Source organism: Pecten maximus, chromosome 11 (assembly GCF_902652985.1).
Source record: "Pecten maximus chromosome 11, xPecMax1.1, whole genome shotgun sequence".
NCBI classification, from domain to species: domain Eukaryota; kingdom Metazoa; phylum Mollusca; class Bivalvia; order Pectinida; family Pectinidae; genus Pecten; species Pecten maximus.
This window is the reverse complement of record NC_047025.1, coordinates 12,411,962-12,434,680: the sequence shown is the minus strand read 5'-3', so window position 1 is coordinate 12,434,680 and position 22,719 is coordinate 12,411,962. Positions and strand designations below refer to the sequence as shown.

Sequence of the window (22,719 nt, the reverse complement as noted above, 5' to 3'; positions counted from 1 at the left end):
GAAAGTCCTGAAGAGATCTTTCTCAAATTTCATATGTAGGTTCCCCTTGGTTCCCACATTATGCATTTTGGTACCAGTCGGAAAACAACATGGCCGACAGGCAGCCATCTTGGACTTCGACAATTGAAGTTTGTTGTCGCTATTTCTCAGAAAAAACTGAAGGGATCTTTCTCAAATTTAATATGTAGGTTCCCCTAGATCCCTAAGTGTGCATATTGCATTTTGGGATCGATCAGAAAACAACATGGTCGACAGGCAGCCATCTTTGATTTTGACCATTGAAGTTTGTTATCGCAATTTTTCAGAAAGTATTAAAGGGGTCTTTCAAAAATTTCATATGTCGGCTCCCCTTGGTCCCTAGTTATGCATATTGCATTTTGGAACCTTCTGAAAACAACATGGTCGACAGGCAGCAATCTTGGATTTTGACGATTGATGTTTGTTATCGCTATTTTACAGAAGGTACTGAAGGGACCTTCCTCAAATTTCATATGTAGGTTCCCCTTGATCCCTTTTATTGCATTTTAGGACGAATCTGAAAACAACATGGCCAACAGACAGCCATTATCGCTAAATCTCAAATTTCATATATATAGGTTCCCCTTGTTTGAAAAGTACTGGAAGGATATATGTTTCTCAATTTACACAGATTAGTAAGAGGAAGGGAAAAATAGAAGATCAATCTGACATGGAACCTATAAAGATCATTCAATGTACATTTACTTGTGGACATGAATATGATGTTTTTAATAAAAATATTACATTATAGACGAGTAAATTATTGTATTACAATCGCATGCTTAATTTGTAAAAAAAAATATCGTTCCTTGGCCTTATAAATACTAAGGCCAAGGAACGATATATTTTTTTTTACAAATTAAGCATGCGATTGTAATACAATAATTTACTCGTCTATACTGTAATATTTTTATTAAAAACATCATATTCATGTCCACAAGTACCTGTGGTGGATTACACCGCAGGGGTTCCTCTTGTATAGTTATTCAAATCGTATTTGCGTTTCGGTAACGTGTCAGTGTCGTATTATTATAGTAAGAATCAAAATACATGTTGACCAGTACCGTATCACAGGGGATCGTTTCAAATAATATATATGAGATGGGTAGCAAAACCATATCCTGTGCTACCCAGCTCGTATATCATATACTTTATAACGAACCCCTGTGGTTGATTCATATTTAGATGCATATTTACTAAAGCAATGAGTTTATAATTGTGGCTATAAAGACAAAACATGTCCTCTTTAGAGATATGCATTATCTACACTTACTTTGCCTGAAACAAGTGAGGTACGGTATCAAACACCGATCAGGTACTGTCAGGGTTTTTATACGCTCGTTGTTGACGGATCGTATTATTGTATACCCTGCGCTGTATGTACGTCCGTCCGTTCACTTTTTCTTATTAGCGCTCTCTAGCCTTTATTTATCAACGGATTATTAATGAAACTTGCTACAAATAGTCTTAGGCACAATAACTCGGAGTTGCGCGATTATTTTCGCAGAGTTATGCCCCTTTTATTGCCAAATATTGGCAATGTGTAGAAAATGCAAGAAGTTTTCTTTTTTAATTCCTCTAAGAATCTGTTCACTACAACAAGAAGCAGTAATGTTCAACATATATTAGACTTTTTTTCCCCCGTCAGTGACGCTTCAATTTCCTGCGGTAGCTTTTCCAGTGACGAGCCTATCATGTAAGCTCTTGTTAAAGATCTCGAATCATATTTATCTCACAGTTGACGTACGTAAACATATGGTGTGTATATTACCGATGACTTTTTTTATATAAACATGCTAATGATCACCGGTACGAGATAACCTCTCGGTTACAGGAACCTGAATTGTCTGGTTACCCGTTTGATAGATATCGGACGGTAGTATTAACGCCATTTGATTATGTGGGTTATCTTATCTAAGGCAGGCCGACCGATCGATATATCGGACACCATGTTTGGGACCATTTTAATGACGTTGACATGTTGTGCCGTCTTTGTAGTTGTTGTTTGTATTCAATAAATACCGGCGAAAATCTGCGACTAACGGATTGGAACCAACGCTATGTATTGGTCACGGGCTGTGATTCAGGTTTCGGACGCCTTCTTGCTCACACAGCTTGACAAGGCAGGAGTGCATGTATTCGCTGGATGTCTCAACAAGAAATCCGAGATAGGACTGAAACAGAAATGCTCCAAAAGATTAAAACCTATTTCTCTAGATGTGACGAATGAAAAGTCGATTGCAGAAGCAGTAGAGTACATGGCCAATACCATTCCTGAAGGTCAAGGTAAGGCGGGTTTATGGTGAGATCTATACTAGACGCAAATCTCTTTTATCTATGAAGATTAACTACATCACCACGAAGTATTTTTGTCGCCTTTTTAATCAGAAGTTGAATAAAATTGTCAGAAATTTAAAACATAGTGCAAAACTGCTGTAAATTATTTTAACTATGTTTGCGAAAGTATGTGAACGGTTGCTACATAGCGCATTGTAACCGGGAACATGTTTTTGTTTCAGAACAAATGCATCGTACATTCGAACCTACCGTAATCGCCATATTTTTATACAGTTAGAATTTAGAGCAGGTCTGAGTACATCGATTGTATGCGAATTTGTCAGGAATATTTGCGCTATAAACGTCAACTATCCAAACATTCATTATAAGAATAAGCTATCTTGTAAGGGCCTCACTTAGAGGATGCTGCCATTACTGAGAGTATAGGCAAAGAGACAGAAGACGCTTACTCTTACGGAACTCCTTATTTTGTACTTTTTCAAATACTTCCATGGAAATCTTTGTTTTGTTCATATTTTGCACTCGATCGTTTTATCGATTCTGGGTTAGAATCACATTTTCGTTTTCATGACAGTTTTACATTTTTGTTTCTATATGAATGCCTTCTTGGACGCGTCCAGGTCTCGGAGGATTGGTAAACAATGCAGGCATATTTCCAATCTCGGCTCCACTGGAGTGGCTCACCAAGGACGATTACAATCTGACGTTTGCCGTCAACCTTCACGGCGTCATCAGCGTCACCACGGCTTGCCTTCCACTCCTCCGTGAAGGAGCTGGAAGGGTGGTTAGCGTATCAAGCGATGCAGCATTGTTCGCCTGGCCAGGAGGTTGTGCCTACAACGTAACCAAGTGGGGTGTGGAAGCATTCACGGATACGTTCAGGTGAGCGTGGATTAGTCTTCGAGAGAATGCAGATATGTAAAATAAAACGTAATTCTAACTGAAAAATGAGAAAGAAATACGAACAAGATATCAATTTGCATGTGCAAATGTTCCAGTATCAGTAAATTACGTCTTTTGTTTCATGAACGACACCCAGCAGGCAATTATAGGGTCAAATTCCCGCTTATTGTTACAGGCGGGAGTTCTACAACACTGATATGTCCGCACACCTTATTCAGCCCGGCGCTTTCCAGACCTCGATTGTTTTACCGGAAATGATGGCGAAGAAGTTTCGAGACCGTTACGTCAGTCTTCCAGACAAGATCAGCAAATATTACGGAAGTAAATTTGTGAATCAATGTAAGTGAGTTTTACCTATGTTTGAAATAAAAAAGAGAACTATTTCAAAATTTTAGAATAAATGGTATTGATTTTATACTTTCTGAACATGATGTACAAGCTGATTTAGAATGTGAATAGATAGTTTGTGAAGAATACAATGTACAGTTTATCTCATTTAGTTTCATGTACTGTAAATGTTGTAATTTTCTATTCGTTTTATTTCTCATAGAAAAAAAATCAAGAAAAAATATGATGAAAATTGAATTGAAAGAAAAATGGCCAGTGTAATAATTTCCACTTTTAAAAATACACCCTTTTATCTATTTATCTTTTTTAATTCATTGCTGAAATCACAAGCCCTCTAATTGAAACATATTAATGTTTCTTTTTTTTTTACCATGCATGCTATATCAAGAAGATTTATTCTAATCTATCTTTTGATTATAGGGAGAGAAAATATACTAAACCTGCCTAACATCCAAGACACAGATTTATCGAAGGTCACCGATGCAATGTCGCACGCGCTGTTTGCTATGTATCCGCATGCGCGGTACCGCGTGGGGTATGATTGCCGCTTTATGTGGTGGCCCCTTTCAATTGGCTCCTTTGTGGTTCTCGGATTGGCTGTACAGCCTACCTCGTACAGATTTAAGGTAGCTGTTGAAATTAATTTGTTTAAATCCAATTAAAGGAAGTTTCATTATTTTAAATGAATCATTGTTTTGGTTTATTTTCAGCCAGACAAACTTCATAGGGTAAACTACTTTGCAATCTGTATAGATATGACTTAGTTACTGATAATCTATTGTTTCTCATTTGATGAACAAGTATTCTGATCATTGAAAGTTGGAGATAAAACCAGACAACTTATTTAAGTTGCATTGCATAATCGCCGAAACGCGAGTCAACATCGCAGAGTGCATATGATACATTGTGCTAATAATTAGATTATAACATATTAATACAAATGACGGAGGAGGACCAGTCCTGACCTCGAACTCGCGATCTACGACACCTAATCGCCCAATGGGTCATATACATATATATTTATGTGTGCAGATATTATTTCTTAAACATAGATTCTACATATTGAGAGAAACGAGGAAAATGATAATGGAATATGGGGCGTGGTTCTTCCAGTATCGAACTATCAATTGTTATTCAAATGTGTTAATAGTTTTAATCCTTGGTGGACACTAATGATGGATACAAATATTAAAACTATCATGGATGTTGTCTCCAATATATCCTTCCTTTCCTCGAACTCCAGCACTAATGATATGAAACCAATTTTCTTAATGTCCGAGGCGACCGCTGAAAACTTTTCTAGAATAAGTCACTGAATCCTGAATATGATATTGGTTTATTTACCTTCCTGCGGACGTATCTTTCAGAATCCAACTTAGTGAGATTTAAGATTTCTAAATACTAAGTATCAGTTGGAAGGAATACCAGTTGATTTCAAATGTAATTCGAAATTTCCCACCGGACACAAACAAGAACCCGTTTTACTTAAAATAATCTACGAACCATCCCGATGTAATCTGTATTTGGATGTACGTATACGTATATCTAATCCTCTCAGTGCGGGTATCTCTCCGCTACTCCTAAGACCTGCTGCAAACATATAGTAATGATTCTCAGAATACATACTAAGTGTTCAGTAACACTGCTGAAAAATTGCAACACAATGTCATTCTCCCTCATCAAAAACACAAAAATAAATCATCAAGCAAAACTGCTGATTAAACTATTTTTCACAAAACTTGCTAGAGCACAAGAACAACCCAAAATCAAAAATCAAAAAGACGAAAATAATTCAAACGCAAGGTTTCTAACGAAAATTTCAAGTCTGCATTTCGGAGCATGCTTTTTCCTGATATGGAAGGAGAATAAAATTACCCTTATACTCTTAAATACCCTCAATACAGTAATTCAATCTGAACGTCAATAAGGGAAAATCTGCAAACGTACAGAACAGATCAAACTTTGGTAGAAACAATGAAGATCATAAATTGGTGGACACCAAGATCAATCTGAATCTCCTGTAATGCTCCGTTGTCTTTCTGAAATACTTTCTGATAGTTTCACGTGATAAGTAAAGCTTATAAAAAGTTATCAAAATGAATCAACATGCTAAAGGAAATTATGCTACTGTGATTGTTTTTTTTTTGATCTGTTTTATACTTTTGTCTTTCTTCTTACTTATTATTTTATAGAAGATCAAATTGCGTGTTATTTGGCGAGCGGTTCCTTTGTTTGGAATTCAATAATTTCATTGTACAAAAAAACTTGATCTAAAGAAATCCGAAATAAAAATTCCTAAATTATAAAAACGTGTGTTTATCGACACGATATAGGCTAAATATTATCGGGAGCATATCCACGAGACAAAAAATGCCAGGTGTGACCGACCCATAACATGTTGGTCAGTGTGGACTTAAAGCGGTGTCCGGTGTGGTAACTGTTCACTCGGCACGTAAAAGTTTCCCCAGTACTTATTGGCCAAGAGAAGGCGCGATAACACCGGTCTGGAGGTCATGGATCAGCAACTAATAGGAAGATTTCAGACAGACATCCAAAATATAGATAAAACTAAATTCAATAAACGGCGATCCTTGCGACATCGGGTCACCATGATAAGATACGGCGATTGACGGTAATGTATCAATTGATATGTTGTGGAAAAGGCTATAGGCTGTTAGGACCAGGGGGTTCAAACACTTTCCCCACTGTTATATTGCTAACGCTCGGATCACTAAGCCGTGCTATTTTTTCCAGATATATGAAACACCAATCGGACATTGTCGGAAGCGATATATGAATATCTCTAGTTATATCTCTAGTTAAAGCAACTAAATTTGTTCAAAGCAATGTAATGTTGGTGTGTCGACGATATCACCGAAGAAAATTAATTGTCAATGCGTTGTATGTATCCTAGGGAAGTTTATTAACAGTTGATGCCATACAGTATACGATTTACTGAAACACATGAAACAAACAATAGTATTTACATGTCTTAAAATATTGTATAACAACCTATAATAAAAATGACCTACATAAATCAATATGACCATTACAGAACACAATATGGTCTATTCTACCATGTTTGCATTGCAACGCCAGTTTTGATTGGTTTAAAACCATGTATTATTTTCCAATAACCCACGCTCGTGCCAATAATACACGGCCGGGAGTCACGGCTGTAACAATTTTATATATCTAATATTCACCCGTTTACCAAAAGGTTACTATAGCCGAGTTGGCTAATGGGTTAGTCTTTCAATAAATTTTTATCACGACGCGAGTTCGAATCCTACGGAACCCCCCCCCCCCCCCCCCCCCTTTTTTTTATCCTTTTTTTTTTTAATTTTCAAAATCATTGCCATATCATAGATTGTCTTGATCGTAGTACTGTATTGCCTGTATATTTCATCAACAATTTATGCAATACTCAAGAATTTTTTTTTCTTTGCTGTTTTTCTATTCAAAAGAGGTCGATCTCAGAACTAAACAGTACATGGTAGAATAGAAATAATCAACTTTGACTCGTGTATTGTTGCAGGATATACAACTCGGACTCGGATATTTTGCAATTTTAATTAATAACTCAGGCCTGCGGCCTTCGTTATTAATTCAATTGCAAAATATCCTCGTCCTACTATATATACTATATAACCAAATGCTCTAGAAAATAATAATTCCCATATAGAATAGTTCACAGCATTCACTTACTAGCAGTGTTGTACATAATATCCTATTCAACCATCAATTAATAAAAGGGAAGTAACTCGTACGAAACTAAACTTATATCTCCCTTGAATCGATGATAAATTAACCGTGACTAAGTTCTACTTATTGATATTTTGACAACTAATAACAATACTAATCTATGATTACTATTCTGACGTATTTTTAGTCTGACAATGCAATAAACAGTACTCGTTGTGAAAATCACCAAAATTATTGATGAAATAAATGACACATGAATAAACGTCAAATTATACAGACGACTTTGTAAATTATACGACGACATTCTAGCATTGTACATGATTACATAGATATGGTATTTACCAACTGGCATATGATATGAATCTCACTAGAAACGATAATCAAACGAATTCATAAACACTCAAAATACATGCCGCGAGCTAATACTATGCATAATACATAACAGGCCCATAACAATATATAGGGTGCTGTTGGTTAATTAACTCACCAAATTAATAGTTTCTTCTACATATCTGATATTTTGGCACAGAAAAATAAAAGAGAACGAGAACAAGAATCAAGACAGACTACGAAAACTGATGAACATGTGTCCATGCAAGCCTCGTTCTCGTATGTTAGAAGAAATTGAAAGTATGACGTAAGCACAAAACTAAGCGGGACATGTAAAAATTGTAAGAATTGGCTGTAACATTTGGTAATGCTGTAATTCTTCATTTCACAGTTGTGAAACTACATTTAGTAGTATGAAGACTGCACTGCGGGAACGTGGTCAAAATGATTACGTCCTTGTCAGGTTCTTGCTGCGTTCAAGACGATTCCACGCACCAGCGACCATTCTAAATTATAATGACCTAGAGAGATATCCAACCCTTGAAGTTTATATATACTGTAGCCATCGCTACTATTTTCATTCCAAAATATTTTATTAACAATACATATATAATACATAAAAATATTTATGCATGCAAATACAGCATTATTAAAAGAATCAGACAACAGGTTAAGCCTATATAAGTCTTCTTCCAGAAAAAACTTCAGGTTAGACCTGACAGAACGATGTTACTCTCCCTGTTTTGTGTACCTTTGTGGTGTGGATCATACCACAGGATTTCCTCTTCTATATAGTGTTTGCGTTTCGCCAACGTGCCAAAGTCCTATATACATTATAGTTAAATCAAAATACATGTAGACCGGTACCGGGTCACAGGATTCGTTACAAATGATATGATTTGAGATGGGCCACAGATATATACATCATTATGTGCGACCCATCTCGTATATCATATAATTTATGACGAACCCCTGTTGTTGATTCACAATAAGATGCATATGTACTAAATCAAGCAGTTTATAAATGTGACTATATGGACAAAACATGTCCTCTTTAAGATAGATTATCTACACTTATGTTGCCTTAAACAAGTGATGTACCGTATCAAAAGCTTATCCGTTTGTCATGGTTTTTTAAAATATATTTGATAATATTTATCTTATATTGGACGTGCGCATACATATTGTGTGTATAATCAAGAGGACTTTAAAAACATAAAAACATGCTGAATGATAACCGGTTACCCCTTTATAGATATCGGACGGCAGTGTTAGCTTCAAAGCGATTATGTTGGTTATCTGATCTAGGGCACGCCGACCGATCGGTATACTGGACACCATGTTCAGGACTATTTTAATGACGTTGACATGTTGTACCATCTTTGTAGTGTTGTTTGTATTAAATAAATACCGGCGAAATCTGCGACTAACGGATTGGAACCAACGTTATGTATTAGTCACGGGCTGTGATTCAGGTTTCGGACGCCTTCTTGCCACACAGCTGGACAAGGCAGGGGTGCATGTGTTTGCGGGATGTCTCAACAAGAAATCCGAGATAGGACTGAAACAGAAATGCTCCAAAAGATTAAAACCTATTTCTCTAGATGTGACGAATGAAAAGTCGATTGCAGAAGCAGTAGAGTACATGGCCAATACCATTCCTGAAGGTCAAGGTAAGGCGAGTTTATGGTGAGATCTATGCTAGACGTAAGTCTCTTTTATCTATGATGATTTACTTCATCACCACGAAGTATTTTTGTCGCCTTTAAATGTCAAACATTTTTTTAAATCAGAAGTTTGAATAAAATTGTCACAAATTAAAAATTTAGTGCAAAACTGCTGTAATTTAAATTCTTTTAACTATGTTTGCGAAAGTATGTGAACGGTTGCTACATAACGTGTTATAACCAAGAATATGTTTTTGTTTCATAACAAATACATCCTACATTTGAACCTGCCTTAATAACCACCTTTTTACAGTTAGCATTTAGAGTAGGTTCGAGATTAAATGGGTATAAATACATGAATTGCGTCTGAATTTGTCTGCAATATTTTGGGGCTATAAATAACGTCACCTACACAAACATTATTCAAAGGACTATTACCTTAGATTTCAACCTCAGGAATTGTAGAATTGGCCTATGAATAATAAGATATATATTGTTTATCTTGAGAGTTGCTTGTAAAAACGAGCACGGTCGGTTTATTACGAGGAAAGCCGAATAGGTCACATGGTCCGTCACGTGACGAAGACATTTACATGTATTTCCGTCGCAAAGAAAAATGGATCACGAGGCAAGTGTAAACAAAACATGTCTTAGGCATGACACTTACTTTTGCGTCTTTCTGTAATTTTTGTTTGCATGAAATGATTCCATAATGTCATAATATATATCTAAAAATCAACCTTAGTAAATCGTTTTGTTGTGGCTTTGTCGTGCGATAATCAACTTTGTTTATCGCTGGCGCTAAACTAGTGGGGCCTCAGAGCAAAAATAAACTTATTGTCTCTTTGTATTCTTTCAGATGTTTAACATGAATGTTACTGTATTCTTTGCAGATATGCACAGGAATTGATGACTTCTCTGTTAAAATAGATACTGCTTTCCATTCAACTGGCATCAATAGATTTGATATAAATACATGCAAGTAAAAAAACTTGTGACTTATGTATATGGCTCTATGCCTCCCAGGTACATGTTGAACATGTTAAAAAGAATGAATGCCAAAAGTAATGAGTTGGTCCAGTATTTTTCTATTTTTCTGTCGTGCATCAAGTTTTCTTTTTTAGTGTTACATTATATATTATTACATTATGTATAAGAACATTTTAATAGCTTTGGTTTTAATTCATATCAACACCATGTTAGCTAATTATATATTATACAATAGACACCATCACCAGCTTCTCAGTGCTTGTGGAAGGGGACAAGGTAGAGCTTGTAGTAGTCTGAAAGACATGGTATATCATGCACAGTATGTGATAGAGGATTAACATATCAACATATTGTTGTTCCCTTGGTTTTACAGCAATTTCCCAAGGTGTACAGTTTAAAAAATGGAGACAGGTCCACCCTGATGACTTTGGACAATACATCAGTTTTTAAGGCATCCAGGATTGATTAACTGATATATTATTCTTATATGTTATTTAACAAACGTTTGTCTCAGTGCGATAAGTATGGATATAATGATGTGGTTATTTAGTTTGGATGATGATGATGAGTTGTCAAAATATGCTCACCTCAGGGCTTTTTCTGAGGGCTTTTTGAGCTCATTCTCAATTGAAATTATTTCATTTTAAAGCCAAATTCCTAAAATTTTCTGATTACAGCTGAAAAAACCTTTCTAAATTCAACAATTTTCTTCCCAAAAAGAGACATAAAGACCCAATCCCAAATCAGTGAGGAAAAACCCCTGACACTACAATTGATGATGATGTTGCTTTGTTCAAATATGCTCACCACAGACAATGATGATGATTTTCGCAATTTGTTCACTAATGTATTTGATATAATGACGACTTCAAATTATTCACACATATTCGTGCATGGATACGGATATGTGATGTTGTTTTTAGTACATTACAATGCACAGGAAGTTTAGAAGAAACAAGCATTCTGAGAGTATTGCTGAAGCAATACATGTCCATGTCCCCTACCGTAAAACAGTAATGGTGACCCTGAGTCATAACTGTGAACTCAAATTTGATCTGTACCTACTCATACTGAAGTTACATACCAACTTTCACAAACATACCTTGAAGCATGACTGAGAAAACTGGAAAACTGAGACAGACAGTAAGACGGGGAGGAAATCTATAGCCCCTTCCCCCTCCTCCTCGCTATGAATTGATATACATGTAAAATAATGCAAGAACCCCAGAACTTGTCAAATATTTATGGTTGGCACCTATACACTATATATACACTCCATACTCTCATTGCTGTAAGCTGGCTGTATCGCTACATGATACAGCCTAGCAAATGTTGTACTTACAAATCATACATCAACATTATACCAAAGAAGAAGGCAAGTCACAATAATAGTTTCTTGGACTAGTTTTTTAATTGTTGGCATATCTATTTCAATCACATCTGTAGACGAATATATTTCATTAAAAGAGTGTCAGTACAGATGACAATAGCCAGATCCATGGACACTTATTTTCATGCATGCAACGTTATCATACTTATGGCGCATACACCATACTTACCACATACATCATACTTACCAAACTTATGACACATACACCATACTCCCACATAAACCATACTCAACACAAACATCAAATTTATCAAATTTTGACACATACACCATACTTGTTACATACACTGTTCTTTTCATACACACATACTGTTCATGAGTCACAATTAATATGTTTCAGGTTGACATCCTTTCAATATGTTTTCAATCTTGCTGAAGGTCAGGAAGCATTATGATTATCATCGGTCATTATGTGTGACTCTCATGGTTCCATCAGTCTTTAGATACCTCTTTTTCTTCCTCTTCTGCCAGTCCAGCTAGAGCTACTGATTTTGGTCTAAATGCTACATCACCAAACAGCCAAGTTTTCACACTAATCAGACCTAAAACATATAGCAGAACTGCACATGGCTGTTTAAATGGTAAGCATGTTTCAAAGGATAACTTTTAACTGAGAGATCAGATATCTTGACAAGACAATGATCATGATAAACAAAGCAATAACAGAAATATAACTTCTCAAATGAAACTGCCCCTCCAAAACAGAGCTGTATGAGAACACTATAGTTTGGTTATTGATGACATTCACTAACAGAAATTTACCCCTTTTTGTGTCAGTCAAATATGAAAAATATGGTTTTGCATAATGATTTTAAATCATGTTAATGCTTGAACAGGTTATTGACAACTGGCATTTAGAAAGAAAACAATCACTGTACACAGGAGATGTTATTGTGAAAGATTAGTCAGCACAATTACTTTCCATTTTGAATTGTTCTATACCTGAGAGTGATGTCAAAGCTTGGATCATAATCCTCATTATCAGAGTTTAGGTCATCCACATTTCCACTGACATCTATGGTTAATATGAAAAAAAATCTTGCTTGATAGTACAAAGGATTAGTAAACAACATACCACCTACTACACAAGACCATTCCTTTTAACAACTGCAAGGTATTCAAACATTCAGTGAACTGTAGTCGTGCACCGAATGTGAAATCATATGCCATTATGCACTGATGATGGATTTGTGAGTCATAGAAAGAGATAAAGGTCTGAATGACCTACTTTTTATACATAACAACAAGGTGAACACATACCAAAGTATGAGGTTTCAGTAACACATATTGTAGAAGACATGAAGCAGTTTTTTCTTTGATGTAGGTCAAATGTAGTCAATGTGAAACTTCCGCAAAATAACATACTGCCTCACCAAGTTGAACACATACCACAAGTATAAACATTTTATCAACCCCCTCCCCCTCCCATGTTATTCTTCATCTTACAATACTATATATTTCTTTCACTAATATGAGCTGTTCTGGAAGTGATACATTTACCGGACACCTGGATGTATTAATTTCTAAATGTCAGACAAGGCAAATACATATATATGAAACTTACTCAAAAGGATTGATGAAATTGCTCTCCTTTTTGGTAGCACTAGTACTATCAGCCCTTTGCTTCTTTCAAAATAAATGCGATATAATAAAATAAAATTAATGCTATACATACAGTTGCAGCTTATTGTAGTCTGGGTCGAATTGTACAAAATGAGTAAAGTTTAAAAAACACTACTTGTACCCTTTTTATCTGGACATTGCAGTTATAATTAATCATTTTATTTATGCTGGAAATGTCTGAAGAAGACATACAAATGTAGATTACTTGCGTATCTATTGATTCAATATTCTCAATTCAGTTTTCATCTGATATTTTTCTTGTGTAACTTTTATAACTGAAATTTTAATAAACAATATTATCATTATTATGCAATATTGATACGCTAGAATTATATGCTAAAGTTAAACTAACCTGTCAAGTATCAGCTTCGCGAATGCCGAATCCATATTCATTAAGAATAAGCTATCTTTTAACGGACTCACTAAGAGGATGTTGTCATTTTTAGGAGTAGACAAAGAAACAGAAGACGATTACTTCTCCCGAACGCCTGTCTCATTCTTGTACTTTTTCAATGATCTCTATGCAAATCTATGTTTTGCTCATATTTCGCCCTCGAGCGTTTTATTGATTTGAAGTAAGAATCGCAGTTTCGTTTTCATGTCAGTTTTACATTTTCGTTTTCATGTCAGGCTTACATTTTCGTTTTCATGTCAGTTTTACATTTTTGTTTTTATATGAATGCCTTGGACGTGTCCAGGTCTCGGAGGATTGGTAAACAATGCTGGTGTAGTTACAATCATTGCTCCACTGGAGTGGCTCACCAAGGACGATTACAATATGACGTTTGCCGTCAACCTGCACGGTGTCATAAGCGTCACCACGGCTTGTGTTCCACTTCTGCGCGAAGGTGCAGGAAGGGTGGTTAACGTATCAAGTGTTGCCGCATTGTCCGTCAGGCCAGGAACATGTGCCTACAACATAACCAAGTGGGGGGGAAGCATTCACGGATACGTTCAGGTGAGCGTGGATTGGTCTTCGATTGAAAAAAAAAAGAAAAAAGAAAAAAAAAAAAATCAGGAGAAAATGCAGACATGCAAAATAAAACACAATTCTAACTGTAATATGATAAAATGAGAAAAAATACGAAAAAGATATCAATTTGCACGGGGACCATGACAAAATAAGAACAAGACTTAAGTGTTCCGGTAGCAGTAAGCGTCTTTTGTTTCATGAACGACACCCAGCAGGTAATTTTAGGTCAATACCTGCTTATTGTTACAGGCGGGAGTTCTACAACACTGATATGTCCGCACACCTTATTCAGCCCGGCGGTTTTCAGACCTCGATTGTTTTACCGGAAATGATGGCGACGAAAATTCGAGACCGTTACGTCAGTCTTCCAGACAAGATCAGCAAATATTACGGAAGTAAATTTGTGAATCAATGTAAGTGAATTTTGCCTATGTTTGAAATAAAAAAGAGAACTATTTCAAATTTTAGGAATAAATGGTATTGATTTAATATTATTTTTGGATAATACCGAAATCGTTTCAAAATATATTTTCTGAACATGATGTAAAAATGATTTATAATGTAAATAAATAGTTCGTGAAGAATGAAATGTACATCTTGTCTCCATTTTGACAGTTTCTTTAGTTTTATGTACTGTAAAAGTTGTAATTTTCTAGTCCTTTTATTTCTCAATAAAAAAATTACCGTGAAAATAAAAGTAATAGATTTTGTTTTGTTTTTAAATTCATTGATTGAATTGAAATATATCATTGTTTCTTTTATTACTAAGCATACTATATCAAGAAGATTTATTCCAATCTATCTTTTGATTATAGGGAGAGAATATATACTAAACCTGCCTAACATCCAAGACACAGCTTTATCGAAGGTCACCGATGCAATGACGTACGCGCTGTTTGCTATGTATCCGCATGCGCGGTACCGCGTGGGACATGATTGCCGCTTTATGTCATGGCCCCTTTCAATGGCTCCTTTGTGGTTCTCGGATTGGCTGTACAGCCTACCTTGCACAGATTTAAGGTAGCTGTTGAAATTATTTTGTTTTAAAACCAATTAAAGGAAACTTCCATTATTTTGAAATAATCTTTGTGTGTGTTTATTTTTAGCCAGAAATAATCTTGGATAAACATTATAATGGACATACTTGGAATCTATATAGATATTTAGTTCCTGATTATCTACTGTTTCTCAGTTGATGCACAAAATTTTTGGTCATTGCAAATTGGAGATAAAACAAGACATGTCTTATTTATGTTGCATTGTATAATCGCTGAAACGCGGATTAACATCACAGAGTGATATGATACATTGTGCTAATAATTAGATATATAACATGTTAATACAAATGACGAAGGAAGACCAGTCCTGGCCTCCAACTCGCGATCTACGTCACCTAACCGTCTAGACAGAAATACAAACAGCTTATACCAATGCGTTGTGTACATATATTTATGTGACTAGATACTACATATTGCGAGAAACGAAGAAAATGTTAATGGAATATGAGGGGCGGTTCTTCAGGTATCTAACTCTCAATTGTTATTCAAATGTGTTAATAGCCTTTTGTACAATGTTTGGTGGACACTACTGGTGGATACAGATATTCAAACAATCATGGATATTGTCTCTAATGTATCCATCCTTTGCAGTTTCCGACCTCGAACTCCAGCACTCATGATATGAAACCAATTTTCTTAATGTCCGAGGTGACCGCTGAAAACGTTTCTAGAGTAACTCACGGAATCCTGAATACGATATTGGCTTATTTACCTTCCTGAGGACGTATCTTTCAGAATCCAACTTAGTGAGATTTAAGATTTCCAAATACTGAGTATCAGTTGGAAGGAATACCAGTTGATTTCAAGTGTAATTCGAAATAACACACCGGACACAACCACGAACCCGTTTTATTTACAATAATCCACGAATCATCCCGATGTAATCTGTATTTGGATGTGCGTATGCGTGTCTCTCCGCTACTCATAAGACCTGCATGCAAACATATACACCACATAATGTAGTAATGATTCTCGGAATAAAAAGATTGTTCCGTAATACTGCTGAAAACTCTTAACACAATGTCATTCTCTCCCATCAAAAACACAAAACAGATCATCAAGCAAAACTGCTGATTCAACTATTTTTCAAAAATATTAGCCAGAGCACAAGAACCACCCAAAATCAAAAATCAAAAAAGAAAATAATCTAAACGCAAGGTTACCAACGAAAATTTCAAGTCTGTATTTCCAAGCATGCCTTTTCCTGATCGGGACGGGGAAGAAAAAATACCTACCAGTTTTCAGAAATTTATACTTTTAAATACCCTTCATACACTCATGAAATCTGAACGTCAATAAGGGAAAACTATCAAGGTACAGAACAGATCAAACTTTGGTAGAAACAATGAAGATAATAAAATGGTGGCCACCAAGATCAATCTGAATCTCCTGTAATCCTCTGTTGTCTTTCTGAAATACTGGATAGTTGCACGTGAAATGTAGAGCTGGTGAAAAGTTATCACAATGAATCACCATGCTAAAGGGAATTCTGCTATTGGTGTTTCTGTTATTTTGATAAGTTTTTTTTTTACCTTTGTCTTTCTTCTTGTTAGCTATTTTACAGAAGATCAAATTGCATGTTATTTGGCGAGCAGTTACTTTGTGTGAAATTCAATCATTTCTTTCTACAAGAAACCTTGATCTAAGGAAATCCGTGGACTGAAAGCGGTGTCCGGTGTGGTAACTGTTCACTCGGCACGAAAAATTCCCCCCAGCGCTTATTGGTCAGGAGAAGACGCGACAACGCCGGTCTGGAGGTCAGGGATAAGCAACTAATAGGAAGATTTCAGACAAATATCCAAAATATAAATTAAAATATTTACATTTGTCTGGCATTGTCACTATATAGTCTGGTTGAGAGCTCTTGCATTGATGTACGGTTAAATGCCATCCATCACGCGCTACACTTATCGGCGTATTAATACAACACAATCCGGAACTACAATATCGAGGATAATTAAGTTTAACGACTAATCATTTTGTCTACATTATGTGTTATAGAAAATATGCCATTTGCGCATTACGTTGATAAAAAATGATTAACAAATTAAATGATTTTCTTTTAATTTTCCATGTCCTTTTATTTTTTGCCAAAAAACACGCGACCATGTTCCGGCTGTTTCAACGACTGACAAAAAAATCTGCTGACTGTCGGTAAGGTGGGAATTATGAATTTTAAATATGAAAGCATTTGAAAAATAAAAAAAGTAAAAGGAATGTAAATATAAGCGTTAAACTGTTTTTGTATGGTATTTATGATCTATTTGAATGCCAGAGCTTTGCAAGCAAACAAATCATACTGTGCTATGTTGTTTGCTTGCAAAGCTCTGGCATTCAAACACATCATAAATACCATACAAAAACAGTTTAACGCTTATATTTACATTCCTTTTACTTTTTCTAAACTCAATAAACGGCGATCCTTGCGACATTGGGTCACCATGATAAGATACGGCGATTGACGGTTATGTATCAATTAATATGTTGTGGATAAGGCGCTAGGCTGTTAGGACCAGGGAGTTCAGACCCACGTTTCCAACTGTTATATTGCTAACGCTCGGATCACCAAACCGTGTTATTTTTTCTAGATATATGAAACACCAATCGGACATTGGCTAAAACAACTAAATTTGTTAGAAGCAATGTAATCAAATCCTACCCGGTATACCGTAATTCTTCATTTCACTGTTGTAAAACCACATTTGATTAATTTCCTAAAGCCTCCATCACACTCGCGTGAAGACCATATATAAATACCGCACTGCGGGGACGTGGTCAAATTGATAACGTCCTCAGACGCCCATGTCAGGTTCTTGCTGCGTTCAAGACGATTCCACGCACCAGCGACCATTCTAAATTATAATGACCTAAAGAGATATCAAACCCTTGAAGTTTAGACTATAGTCATCGCTCCTGTTTCACTCTAACGCGGCAAAAAAGTATAGTAGAGATGCAATAAACATATTTAAGTGTTGATAGTCGGGATGCGACCGAGGAAGAGCCTGGATCAGAGGAGCAATAGTCATGAGTTTCACTACTATTTTCTGCATTGCTTCTTTGGAATTTGAGATGTTGATTATACCACAGGGTTTCCTCTTCTAGTTAAAGTGTGTTTGCGTTTCGCCAACGTACCAAAGTCCTATATGCATTGTACATTATAGTATAATCAAAATACATGTAGACCGGTACCGTATTCACAGGGTTCGTTACAAATGATATGCTTTGAGATGGGTCGCAAATATATACATCATTATGTGCGACCCATCTCGTATATCATACCATTTATTAGGAACCCCTGTTGTTGATTCATAATAAGATGCATATGTACTAAATTAAGCAGTTTATAATTGTGGCTATAAAGACAAAACAGGTTAGGTTAGACATATGTATTATTTCACTTATGTTGCCTTAAACAAATGATGTACCGTATCAAACGCCTATCTGGTGCTGTGAGTTTTTTTTTAAAGATATTGAATAATATTTATCTTACATTGGACGTGCGCATACATATTGTGTGTATAATCAAGAGGATTAAAAATATATATAAACATTCTAAATGATTACCGGTACGAGATAACCTCTCGGTTACAGGAACCTGAACTATGCGGTGATCCGTTTATAGATATCGGGCGGTAGTGTCAGCGCCAAAGCGACAATAAGGGTTATCTTGGCGGGTCGACAGATCGGTATACCGGACACCATGTTCGGGACTATTTTAATGACGTTGACATGTTGTGCCATCTTTGTAGTGTTGTTTCGTATTCAATAAATACCGGCGAAATCTGCGACTAACGGATTGGAACCAACGCTATGTATTGGTCACGGGCTGCGATTCAGGTTTCGGACGCCTTCTTGCCACACAGCTTGACAAGGCAGGGGTGCATGTGTTTGCGGGATGTCTCAACAAGAAATCCGAGATAGGACTGAAACAGAAATGCTCCAAAAGATTAAAACCTATTTCTCTAGATGTGACGAATGAAAAGTCGATTGCAGAAGCAGTAGAGTACATGACCAATACCATTCCTGAAGGTCAAGGTAAGGCGGGTTTATGGTGAGATCTATACTAGACTTTTGAATTAATGGTTGTCTGGAATTTAAGGGAATTGTAACTGCAAAACTTATTTGAGGTATGTTTGCGAATGCATGTGAAGGGTATAAAAAAAATTTGTTTTGTAAGTTTAATAACAAATCTATCATATATTCGAATCTACAGGCGCATTAAAAGTAGGTTTGACAGAAAATTAATGAAATGAGCGATAATATATCAATTGCATCCAAATTCGTTTGCAATATTATTGGGCTATAACATCACTTACAAAACATTCATCAAATATGAATTAATTACTCTTCCGGAACGCCTTATTTTTGTACTTTTTCAAGGATTTCCATGAAAATCTTTGTTTGTTTATATTCCCCCCCCCCCCCGATCGCTTTTTCGATTCTGAGTTAAAATCACAGTTTCGTTTTCATGTCAGCATTACGTTTGTTGTTTTATATGAATGCTTTTTTGGATGTATCAAGGTCTCGGAGGATTGGTAAACAATGCGGGCATATTTCCAATCTCGGCTCCACTGGAGTGGCTCACCAAGGACGATTACAATTTGACGTTTGCCGTCAACCTTCACGGCGTCATCAGCGTCACCACGGCTTGTCTTCCACTTCTCCGTGAAGGAGCTGGAAGGGTGGTTAACGTATCAAGTGATACCGCTTTGTACGCCTGGCCAGGAGGTTGTGCATACAACATAACTAAGTGGGGTGTGGAAGCATTCACGGATACGTTCAGGTGAGCGTGGATCGGTTTTCAACTGAAAAAAATCAAGAGAGAATACAGAAATGCAAAATAAAACGAATTTCTAACTACAAAAATGAGAAAATGAGAAAAATAAGATATCAATCTGCGTGGAGACCACGATAAGATATGAATAAGTGTTCCGGGAGCAGTAAGCGTCTTTTGTTTCATGAACGACAGACGCCATGCAATTCTAGGTCATATCCTTGCTTATTGTTACAGGCGGGAGTTCTACAACACTGATATGTCAGCACATCTCATACAACCCGGGTCTTTCCAGACCTCGATCGTTTTGCCAGAAATGATGGCGAAGAAAATTCGAGACCGTTACGTCAGTCTTCCAAAGAAAATCAGAAAATATTACGGAAGTAAATTTGTCAATCAATGTAAGTAAGTTAAGTTTACCTACGTTTGAAATAAAAAAGAGAACTATTTCAAAATTTTGTAACAATTTATGGTATTGAGTTAATATTCTATATTTTGGAATACTATCAACTATCAGTAGACAAAAATTGTCAGTCTCATAACTTCACGCCTTGAGATTATCATTTTTTTCACGAAAACATATACCCCAGCATTGAAATATATTAATGTTTCTTTCATTACAATGTATACTATATCAAGAGAATTTATTTCAATCTATCTGTGCGTTACAGGGAGAGAAAATATTCTACACCTGCCTAACATCCAAGACACAGATTTATCGAAGGTCACCGATGCAATGGTGCACGCGCTGTTCGCTATGTATCCGTATGCGCGGTACCGCGTGGGATATGATTGTCGCTTTATGTATTGGCCCCTTTCATTGGCTCCTTTGTGGTTCTCAGATTGGCTGTGCAGCCTACCTCGCACAGATTTGAGGTAGCTGGTGTAATCAATTTGTTTTAAATCCAATAAAAGGATACTTTAATCATTTAAAAAGGATAATTGTTGGTTGTTTATTTTCACCCGGAATTAATGTTGGATAAACTTTATAGTTATACTTAATATTTGTATAGATATTATTTAGTTCCTGATTATCTACTGTTTCTCAATTAATGAACAAGTTTCCCGATCTTTAAAAAATGGAGGCACCGCCAGGCATATCTTATTTCAGTTGCATTGCATAATCGCTATACCGTGAATGTTCATATATAGATTAAAACCTTAACCTTCGGATCAACATCACACAGTGAGTAAGCTACATTGTTCTTATAAATACCCGTGCCCTAACCTGACCTTGAACTCACGACCTACGGCACCTAATTGTATAGACAGAAATACACACAGAAAATGAGGAATGGGGGGGCGTTTCTTCAAATGTGTTTATAGTCTTTTGTACAATCCTTGGTAGACACGGCTGGTGGATACAACGTTCAAACTCTCATGGATATTGTCTTCAATAGATCCTTTCTTTGCGGTTTCCAACATCCAACGCCGATACCGTTTAAATAATCTGTCTGGTATACTGGCATTGACCCAGGATGATGAATATCCAAACACATTTACAAACCAATGAAATCATGAAAAATAAAAACAAAAGATAGTGTTTTAATGGCCGAAATGATCAAAGCTTCCGGCAACCCTCATGAGCTTAGAAGCCCATAACATGGGTAATAGAAATAACCACAAAACCGATAACCCATTATATAACCGTTGAATAAGTTCTATAATGACGTTAGAAATCAAGTATACATGCGGATTATACCATCCATTTCCCGGCCCAATCTGCCGAAAAGTGTCAATGCCTTGAGGACTTAGATTCTGGTACATGGAATAAAATGGCTATACAGTACTCTTACCACAATGCGAACCAGTCGATGTTATATAGACCCCACGGATCAAGCTACTTAAAAAAATCACACTCAACCATAAACTAGTCGTCAAAATCCACACGTTTACCTATTAAAACAGCTCTCTCATTTTCCTCCTTTGGGACCCATTATATTTCTAATGAGATATGATGATTTTGCACCATTAACCGACACATATCCAACGCTATATCCTTTAAAAAGACTTTATGCAACCTTGTTTTGCTATCATTACCACAGTGTCGTTATCTGAAAACCATTTAACTCTAAAGCCTCTCATCAGATGCACTAACGATTTAAAAAAAAAATCTACAACTACCATCATTACTCTAGATATTGAATTCAGCCTCATACGTAGACCATGACACGTGTGATACAACTTCTGGTGAGTCATTACTTTAGCAACTGAACCCAGTTCGACTCGTGTCTGAGAAGACTATTCTAATGCACTGAGGGATTTAACAGATTTCTTTGACATCGATACGGTCAAGATGTTTCGATCAGAACTGCATTTGACAAAGTTATTCTTTATCTAAAATAAATCGTTCAAGACAAGAATGAGCTTGTACCATACACATAGATATACATTTGGTCATTACCTGTGTAATGTTATCTAACACAATGCCATTTGAAATTATCTGTCAAACAAAACGCTTTCATGTATTCTGCCCTATCATTACAACCAAACTACAATATGTCAAATACCCCTGCGCGCCTTTTCTATTCGCCGAAGTGGTATCTTCAAAACACTCAACTGAGTATACCAGGAAACACATCTATGCGGTGAAAACCTGACTAAATGTTATGACGAGCCAACATTGCTTCTCTATAAACACC

At 36.2% G+C, this 22,719-nt stretch overlaps 2 protein-coding genes and 1 pseudogene across 3 annotated transcripts; all 3 read left to right on the top strand.

Moving 5' to 3' along the window:
- Positions 1 to 1,798: 1,798 nt before the first annotated feature.
- On the top strand, positions 1,799 to 4,254 carry LOC117337786 (retinol dehydrogenase 7-like). The gene is made up of 4 exons (XM_033898902.1): positions 1,799 to 2,304; positions 2,937 to 3,198; positions 3,395 to 3,558; positions 3,988 to 4,254. Exons 1-4 carry the CDS (start codon positions 2,079 to 2,081, stop codon positions 4,227 to 4,229), a joined length of 894 nt encoding a protein of 297 aa, XP_033754793.1. The 5' UTR covers positions 1,799 to 2,078; the 3' UTR covers positions 4,230 to 4,254.
- A 4,705-nt stretch (positions 4,255 to 8,959) lies between these two features.
- On the top strand, positions 8,960 to 21,014 carry LOC117337785 (retinol dehydrogenase 7-like). Of its 2 annotated transcripts, none has more exons than XM_033898899.1 (4): positions 8,960 to 9,275; positions 19,825 to 20,086; positions 20,315 to 20,478; positions 20,749 to 21,014. In XM_033898899.1, the coding sequence occupies exons 1-4, from the start codon at positions 8,960 to 8,962 to the stop codon at positions 20,955 to 20,957; spliced, it is 951 nt and encodes a 316-aa protein (XP_033754790.1). In that variant the 3' UTR covers positions 20,958 to 21,014. The 2 variants fall into 2 exon arrangements, with proteins under 2 accessions (XP_033754790.1, XP_033754791.1); XM_033898900.1 differs by lacking the exon at positions 8,960 to 9,275 and adding an exon at positions 18,009 to 19,338.
- LOC117337787 lies at positions 13,828 to 15,324 on the top strand (annotated as a pseudogene).
- Positions 21,015 to 22,719: the final 1,705 nt, after the last annotated feature.